General features: G+C 24.4%; 4 protein-coding genes across 4 annotated transcripts; 2 read left to right on the top strand and 2 right to left on the bottom strand.

Annotated features, from left to right (window-relative positions):
* Positions 1 to 853: 853 nt before the first annotated feature.
* DICPUDRAFT_44097 (uncharacterized protein) lies at positions 854 to 2,057 on the top strand (the record flags this gene model as incomplete). Its single annotated transcript, XM_003294858.1, has 2 exons — positions 854 to 1,357; positions 1,428 to 2,057. Coding segments are annotated over 2 exons (1,134 nt in total), but the record flags the coding sequence as incomplete, so codon positions are not given.
* An 825-nt stretch (positions 2,058 to 2,882) lies between these two features.
* DICPUDRAFT_90885 (uncharacterized protein) lies at positions 2,883 to 4,426 on the top strand (the record flags this gene model as incomplete). Its single annotated transcript, XM_003294859.1, has 5 exons — positions 2,883 to 2,990; positions 3,120 to 3,192; positions 3,369 to 3,408; positions 3,478 to 4,090; positions 4,160 to 4,426. 5 exons carry the CDS (start codon positions 2,883 to 2,885, stop codon positions 4,424 to 4,426), a joined length of 1,101 nt encoding a protein of 366 aa, XP_003294907.1.
* A 230-nt stretch (positions 4,427 to 4,656) lies between these two features.
* DICPUDRAFT_51782 (uncharacterized protein) lies at positions 4,657 to 6,317 on the bottom strand (the record flags this gene model as incomplete). Its single annotated transcript, XM_003294860.1, has 1 exon — positions 4,657 to 6,317. One exon carries the CDS (start codon positions 6,315 to 6,317, stop codon positions 4,686 to 4,688), a length of 1,632 nt encoding a protein of 543 aa, XP_003294908.1. The 3' UTR covers positions 4,657 to 4,685.
* A 1,227-nt stretch (positions 6,318 to 7,544) lies between these two features.
* Positions 7,545 to 9,369, bottom strand: DICPUDRAFT_159993 (uncharacterized protein; the record flags this gene model as incomplete). Its single annotated transcript, XM_003294861.1, has 2 exons — positions 7,545 to 8,839; positions 8,901 to 9,369. Coding segments are annotated over 2 exons (1,764 nt in total), but the record flags the coding sequence as incomplete, so codon positions are not given.
* Between the last annotated feature and the right edge of the window lie 137 nt (positions 9,370 to 9,506).

Below are 9,506 nucleotides of genomic sequence, written 5' to 3' on the forward strand. Positions count from 1 at the left end.
TTTTATTTATTTAATTTTATTTTTAATTTTTTTAACATTTAATTTAATTTAATTTTTTTTATTTTTTTTTATTTTTTTTTTATTTTTATTTTTTTTATTTCCCATTATTTTAAATACTAATGTATTTTAATTTTTTTTAGATTTAATTTTAAAAGAAATAGAATCAATTATATATATTTATATATATTTTCAAGAACACTCCGCCCACAAAAGTTTTCATTTTAAAAAGAAAAAAATCACAACACATTTTTTTTAATTGTTTTTTTAATTTATTATTTTTTTTTTTTCAAAAAAAAGAAACTATAATAAATTTGCTATAGAAAAAAAAAACAAATAGATTATAAATGAACAGTTCTGATAGAAAGAACTTTTTTAAAAAAAATAATCAAACAGCATTCAATCCAAACGAACAACACCAAGAAAGTAAAAGTAGTATAGAACCATACCAATCTCATTCTATAATAGCCACTCCTTCTACATCGAACAATAGTCACCCATTTACAGAAATACTCGATAATGATAAAGAAGATTTTAATAACAATTCTAATAATTTAAAAAATGAATCAATATATAGCAGTAATATTTCGTATTTATTACAACAATTTAATAATGTAACAAATACATTAAATAATAATAATAATAATAATAATAGTAAAATAAATAAACAGCAAAAATATGATATGGTTCTTAACCACAATCATTATAAGGATAAAAAAAATGATTTATTTTTGAATGAAGAAAAAGAACAATGTGTAGAGGAAAATAAGATATCAAAAGAGGCAAAAAAGAATGTAAATGTAAGTATTAATTTACTAACATTAGTTTGTCATAAAAAATACTAATATTACTATAGTATTTGGTATCAGGTTCTATCGCAGGTGCCATTTCCAGAAGTGCTACTGCTGGCTTTGAAAGATTAACAATTATTCAACAAGTTCAGGGTATGTCACAAAATTTAACAAAAAATTATGTAGGATGTATGGGTGCTTTAAAGGAAATGGTTAAAAGAGAGGGATTCAAATCTCTCTTTAAAGGAAATGGGGCAAATATTGTTAAAGTCTCTCCAAACTCTGGTATTCGTTTTTTAACTTACGAATTTTGTAAGAAAAAGTTTTTAAAGGCAGATAGTGAAAAGATGACAGTTCCCCAAACAATGTTTTCGGGTGCAATGGCTGGTTTAACTTCAACATTCTTTACATACCCTCTTGATGTTGTAAGAATTAGACTATCTCTTCAAGGTTCATCACAAGGAGACTATGCTGTTCATAGATACAATGGTATAACCCATGGTTTTTATAAAATTTCAAAGGAAGAGGGTTTAAAAGGTTTATACAAAGGTTTAGGTACCTCGATATTGGTAGGTAGTATTGGTAGTTATAGTAATATTAAAAACAAAAAAGTATTAATTTTATTTTTATTATAAATAGAGTATAGTACCATGGGTTTCAATAAGTTTTGCAACCTATGAAGGTTTTAAAATTATTTCAAGAAAAACAATTTTACCAATGATAAATAATCAAATTAAAGATGATTATATTAACCCAGAAAATATAAAATTAACAACTATAACTAATGACAAAGAAAGTAGTCAATGTTCATCCAATGATAAAAATCAAAGCCTAATCGACGATGCCAAGAAGGGTGTAAATATGGTTTGCGATTTTTTCTGTGGAGCATTAAGTGGTGCTGTAACAATGACAGTATGTTATCCACTTGATGTTTTAAGAAGAAGAATGATGATTCAAGGTATTGGTGGAAATAAAACTCTTTATAAGAATGGTTTTGATGCTGCTAAAAAAATCTATACTATGGAAGGAGCCAAGGCTTTTTATCATGGTATTATTCCAGCTTATTTTAAAGTTGTACCAACGGTTGCAATTTCATTTGCCGTTTACGAATTATGTAAAGAACTATTTGGTGAAAATATTCCTTCAGCTCCAACTTCAAATAACGATTATAACAATAATAATAATAATAATAATAATAATAATAATAATAATAGCATAATTAATAATAGTAGTTTTAAAAACGATAAAAATATTAAGCTAAAACAATAATATAATCTGTATAACAGAATGTAAATAATGTAAATAATGTAAATTTAAAAAAAAAAAAAAAAAAAAAAAAAAAAAAAAAAAAAAATTTTAAATAAATTTGATAATTAATTTATCAAAACTTTTTAATTATAAAAAAAAAAAACTGATTTAAAAAATAAAATTCTATTTTTTAAAATATTCTTTACAATATTTATTTATTTTTTTATATTCACACAATAATTTTTTAAAATTTTTTTTTGGGTATTAAAAAATTACGAATAAAGAAAAATATTTTAAAACTATTTTAAAATAACATAACCAATTTATATTTTTTTATTTTATTTTATTTTTTTTGTTGATTTTTATTTTATTTTAAAATAAAAAAAAAAAAAGATATTTTTTCTAAAGGTTTATTTTATTTTTATTTTATTTTTTTATAATTTTTTTTAAAATTTTTTCATTCAATGAGAAATTTTTTTTTTTTTTATTTTTTAAAAATTATTTATAAAAGTAATTCTATAATTATATAAAAAAATTATTTACAAATTTATATTAATATTATTTTTTTTAAATCTTATTTTTTTTATAACACACTATTGCACCAAAATTTAAATTTAAACTACTGTTAAATTTTAAAAAAAAAAACCCACACTTCTATATCAAAAATTATATTATTATTTTTTTTATATTTTTTTTTTATATTTTTTTTAAAAATTTTTTTTTTTTTAAAATTATAACAAAAGCTATTAATAATTATTGTTAATATTGCCACACAAACAAATAAATAGTATACACATATAAATTTATAAAAATATAATATTATAGGTTTTTACATTCTCAAATAGAATGGGCGCTACAGACAATAACTTTGTTTGTAAAACAGAGTTTGAAACATCAGATGTAGTACTAGGTCTTTTATTAACTGTTGGTATTGTTATTTCCTTTTTGCCCCAGGTATGTATATTATAATTTAATACACAATTTTTTTTTATTTTATTTGATGGAAAAAAAAAAAATCAAAAAATTTTAAAAAAATAATTGATCCAAAAAAAAAAAAAAAAAAACTAATAGTTTATAAACTAGATTATCGTTATGATATATAGAAAAAATGTAGATGGGTTATCAGTTATTATGTGTTGGTTAAATTATGCAAATTGTATGGGTACTTTTGTAAATGTATTATTTTTAAATTGGTTCGTTTTCGAGTGTTGCGCTTCAATGGTAAGAATCTAGTTTACAAGAATTAGTTTATAATAGAAATACTAACATGTCGATTGTCTATATTTCATTGTATACAGAACTCATGGAATTGTTTTAGAAATTTTTTAGCAGTAATCCAATTAGCTCCACCATTTTTATGTTCATTTGTCATGTAGGTTTTACTAGTAGTTTAACAATTATAGTATCAGAGATTAATTTGTTTTTTGTATTATTTTCATAGCTTTATATTATACGTTATATATAGACCAAGATTAACCAGGGAACAAATTAATGAAAATTCTAAAATAATACAAGAAAACCCACCAATTAAATATCATGAACAAAATTCATCAACATTATCACAATCTGAAAAACCAATAAATAATAATGGTGCAGATAGTATTAAAAATAGCAGTGATGAAAATAGCAATATAAGCATTAGTTTAAATTCAGAAGATTCACCAGTCGACCAAAATAATATTGCAAGTGGAAGTGGCAGTAGCAGTAGCAGTGGAAGTGGTAGTTCAGTTCAAATTGTTGAGGGTGGAGGTAGCATTGTCAATGATTCAAATATTGAAAATAACTATGAAAAAGATCAACAAGAGAAACAACAAATGAAACCAAAAAACAAAGTCGATGCTTTTATTATCAAAATGGATTGGTACTCACAACCATTATTTTGGGGTAGTATTGTATTATCAATTATAATGTTTTCAGTTGGTGTCGGTATTGTATATGGTGTTGGTCCCGAGTCAAAGGCTTTACAAATCTATGCTTTCTCCTGTGGTATTTTTGCCATGGTTTTAGTTTTCCTTCAATGGATCCCACAAATCTACACTACCATTATTGCAAATGTAAGTTTTATTTTTTAATATAAAATATTTTCAAAAGTGGTATTAATTTTTTTTTTTTTCATACTAAAGGAAATCGGTAGTTTAAGTTTAGTATCAGTTTGCATTCAAGCACCAGGTGCATTTTTAGTTATGTATTTCCAAATTGATTCAAAACAAAATTGGTCAACATGGGTTCCATATTTAGCAACAGGTATCCAAATGATTGTTTTAATTGTTATTTGTGTTTATTATTTAATTAGAGATAGAAAGAAAAACAAGAAACTCAAAAAACAAGTAGAACAGGGCCAAATTCAAGATGAATCCCCACAAAACTATCAAACTGAAAAAACTATATAATTACTCAATAGGTTAAATATCATATAAAATTATATTAAAAATAATAATAATAATCTCGATTCATAAATAATATAAATATTTTATATTATATATATAAAAATTAAAATTAATAACTTAGGGTTATTAATTAAAAATATTATATTTTTATAAAAAATAATAAATATAAAAAATAAATAAATAAAAAAAAATATTAAAAAAAAAAAGAAAACTATAACCATAGTTTATTTGTTGTATTTAAATTCTTTGTTTTATATTGGTTTTAATATATTGACATAGATTCTTTAAATAGTTTTTCAAGATCTTCACGTAAAGGTTGCTTAGAGGCTAGTTTAAGAACACGATGTTGTGGTAAGGTGCCTTCAACTAATTTGGGGATATCAGCTTCGGTGTATCCAAGTGCTTGTAGACCATTTGGAACATTGAATTTCTTCATTAGTTTTATAATTTCTGCTGATAGTAATTCACCAGCTCTTTCCTCTGCTCTATCTACATTAATATTTGCACCCATTATTTTAGCTAGAATTAAGTGACGTTCTGGGTTATATGGTGCCAAAAATCTGAATGCTGCTGGTGCTCCAATGATAACTGATTGGCCATGTGGAATAAGGTTCTTTTTTAAATTGTGGTATCCTTCTGGTTTGTAGTTTTTGACCATAGAACTAATAGAGTATGAAAGTGCATGTGGTATGGTTACACCACCATTACCAAAACCAATTCCAGCAAGTGAGGCTGCTAACATTACATTATTTCTTGCACGTTGATTGTTTGGATCGTTAATAAAAATTGGAAGATTTTTAATAAAGGTTTCTAAACTGTTGAGGGAGAAAACATCACTAATTGGGTTACTTCCTTGGTATGCTGGTCTTAAGAGTGGAGTGGCTGCACGTACTCTTTGATTGAATGGGATGGCTGTAAATGACTCTAAAGCATGGCACAACTGATCGAATCCACTAGAAATTGCAACGTTTGGTGGAATTGTTTTTAAATTGTCGGGATCTACAAGACCTAATGTTGGTTTTAAACGTCTGTGAGCAATACCAGTTTTAGAAGAAACACCCCCATCCATTTTTAAATCAAAAACAGCAACACCAGTTGTTTCAGAACCTGTACCACATGTTGTTGGGATGGCAATTAGCGGTTTTAATGGGCCTGGGACTGGGATACCTTTTCCAATTGGTGGGTTAACATAGTCCAAAAAGTTTTCAGGTGGATATGTACAATAAAGATTGGCAGCTTTAGCGGTATCAATAACACTACCTCCACCAACAGCAACAACGCCATCAAATGGAGTACCATTATTTTTAAATTGATCCATAAATGCAATTGCATCCTTAAAAGAATCACCAGTTGGCTCGATGGAAACCCTGTCATAGACTGTATATTTGATTGAACCTAAGCTACACTTGTTGATGGAGTCTACTACTTTTTGCACTGGTGAGTCTTTTAAATTTACTAAATTACCATCAGTAAAAATAACTACATTTTTGCAACCCAAGTCATAGAGATCATAACCAACCTCATAGGTACAACCACTTCCAAATCTAATATTTGAAATAGCCATTTCAAATGCATAGTCTGCATCATTTGTTGTTTTTAAGGTACCATCTTCATTAAAATAGTTGCTATCCATTACCCTTGATCTATCTTTTTCTATTTGTTCTGAAATTGATAGTTTTCTTGTGCTTGAATATGACTGATTTTGTGATGGACACACTCCCATACTATTATTATTATTATTATTATTATTGCTACTGTTACTTATAAATGGGTTGGTTCTATTTGTTAACTTTGCATGGCACATACAATTTGGACCATGATTGTAAATTGCTTCATATAATCCTATAATTCTTTTTTCTTTTAATATTTTGTTTGAAAGTTGGTTTATAATCATTTTTTTAAATTTTTATATTAAAAAATAAAAAATTAAAAATTAAATAAAAATATAAAAAAAAAATACTTCACTTTTTTTAAATTAATTTTTATTTTCAGATATTTTTAAAAAAAAAATTAAAAAAAAATTAAATTTTTTAAAGTAAATTATTAATTAATGGTAATTCATGATTTGTATAATTTTTTAAATTTAAAATAGTAATAAAGTTTGTTTTAATAAATAATAATAATAAATTTATACTTGGTTAAAATTATGGTTTTGGATATGTATCATATTTATTTGATATAAAATTGGCACAAGCAACTACAACTTACAAACCAAAATGTAATTGGATGTTAGTTTTTAAAACTAATAAATACTATCATAAAAAGAAAGGTTGGAAAGCGATCACTAGTTTGATAAAAATGATTCTGATTAGCCCTTAAAATTAGATAATTTAAAATTTCCAAACGCAACTGCCATTGAGAAATGTTCCATCATTACTGATTTGTTCCTTGGTAATAGAATAGATTTTTTAGTTTGGAAATCTGAAAAATTCCTAAATTTTAAAAATTTTTTATAATTATTTTTTTTTTTTAATATATTTTTATAAACAATGGATGAGCTACAATCATATCTAATTAACCTTAAATTAAATGAAGAGTTAAAAAACAGTAATATTGGTGATAGGTAAGTACAATACAATACAATAAATATAAATAGTAGATTAATTAAAAGCAAATCAATTGGTGTTTTCTCTTTTTAACTATTTATTATAGATTAATATATAGAATTTATGAACTAATTTTAATATAAAAAAATATAAATGAAATTATAAAAAATATTATTTTCCTCGACAATATTGAAAACATTGTAATAGTTTTGAAATTTTTTAAAAATTTAACAAAAAATCAATGTACTTAAATATTAAATAGAGGTAGTTTAACAAAATATTGAAATTTACAATTAAAAATTAAAAAATAAAAAAATATTTTTTAAAACACTATAAAATGAATAATCTTTCAAAAAAAAATTTGACCAATCATAAACAATATCGAAAATACTATATTGATTTTTATAAATTCTTTTTTATTTAATTGTTGAATATAAAATGATTAATTATTTTTTCTTATTAATATTATTTTATTTTTAGATGTTTGTAATGGGTTAAATAAGAAATTTTCTGATTAGGGTTTGAAATGGAGTCATGTTCTAAAGGATAGACCACATCGCCCATATGAATTGAAGTTATAGAGCCAGGGATAATACCTTGTGTAAAACGTTGAGAAAACCATAATCAAATATAAGAGTAGCTAAATGATTTGGAATAGAACCAGGTATTAATTGATACTTGATGTTACCTAAATACAACGTTTGTACGGTGGGTGGTATAATATTAAGTGATTGATTAAAGCCATTAAGTAAATATAAATGTGTAATTGCTGCTGGAATTGAATCAGGTGTTAATTGATACTTGATGTTATCTAAATACAAATATTGTACGGTGGGTGGTATAAAATTAAGTGGTTGATTAAAGCCATCTTGTAAAAATAAATGTATAACTGTTGCTGGAATTGAATCAGGTGTTAATTGATACTTGATGTTATCTAAACACAAGAATTGTACGGTGGGTGGTATAAAATTAAATGGTTGATTAAAATCATCAAGTAAATATAAATCTGTAACTTTTGCTGTTGCTGGAATTGAATCAGGTGTTATTTGATACTTGATGTTTTGTAAATACAAGAATTGTACGGTGGGTGGTATAAAATTAAGTGGTTGATTAAAATCATCAAGTAAATATAAATGTATAACTGTTGCTGGAATTGAATCAGGTGTTAATTGATACTTGATGTCATGTAAATACAAGAATTTTACTGTGGGTAGTATAAAATTAAGTGGTTGATTAAAGCCATTAAGTAAATATAAATGTGTAACTGTTGCTGGAATTGAATCTTGTGTTAATTGATACTTGATGTTTTCTAAACACAAGCATTGTACGGTGGGTGGTATAAAATCAAGTGATTGATTAAAGTCATTAAGTAATAATAAATCTGTAACTGTTGCTGGAATTGAATCAGGTGTTAATTGATACTTGATGTTATCTAAATACAACCTTTGTACGGTGGGTGGTATAAAATTAAGTGGTTGATTAAAGCCATCTTGTAAAAATAAATGTGTAACTGTTGCTGGAATTGAATCTTGTGTTAATTGATACTTGATGTTATATAAATACAAGCATTCTACGGTGGGTGGTATAAAATTAAGTGGTTGATTAAAGCCATCAAATAAATATAAATGTTTAACTGTTGCTGGAATTGAATCAAGTGTTAATTGATACTTGATGTTTTCTAAACACAAGCATTGTACGGTGGGTGGTATAAAATTAAGTGGTTGATTAAAGCCATCTTGTAAATATAAATTTGTAACTGTTGCTGGAATAGTTTTGGGTAAACATTCGATAGGTCCAATAGCAAGACTTCTAATTTTTAAATGACCAATATAATACCCTTCTTCGTAAATTGTAAATTCAAATTTATAAACTTTATTAAAAGGAATTAATATAAGTATTATTAGTTTAAAATAAAAAAATATAAAACTTACATTTTAGTGTTTTTAAATCTAAAGGAATATCATCAACTACTTCTAAACAACTGTCTGTTAGATCTTTGATTGAGTCGGGATTATTTTCTTGAAATATTAATTTAGTATCTATATTTATATCCTTTACTTCTAAATAACTGTTTGTTAGATCTTTGATTGAGTCGAGATTATTTTCTTGAATTATTAATTGAATATCTTTATATTCTGGTAAGTTATTATTACTTATATTTGATAAAAGATTGTTACATTGATGATTGTGTTTTAAAAGTATAATAAATTCATTATCAATATTATTATTAACATCATTATTATAACTAATATCAATATTAAATTTTATGGCATTATTAATAATATTATTATTGTTTTCCATTGTTGTTGTTATTATATTTACTTCTGTGTTTTCGTCTAATTTTGTGATTAATAATCTTTTGACATCATTTTCTTTTGCATTGATAATATTATTTAATTCCTTAAATATATTATAAGTTTTATCAAAATTCTTTGTATGGTTATCTTGAATTTGTTTAAAGTTGTTGTTTGATTCATCCAATATTTTTTTATTATTTTCTAAATAGTTGTTTAGTTTTGGTATTGTTTGATTTTTAA

The sequence above is a fragment of the Dictyostelium purpureum genome (assembly GCF_000190715.1).
Source record: "Dictyostelium purpureum unplaced genomic scaffold DICPUscaffold_660, whole genome shotgun sequence".
In the NCBI taxonomy this organism is placed as follows: Eukaryota; Evosea; class Eumycetozoa; order Dictyosteliales; family Dictyosteliaceae; genus Dictyostelium; species Dictyostelium purpureum.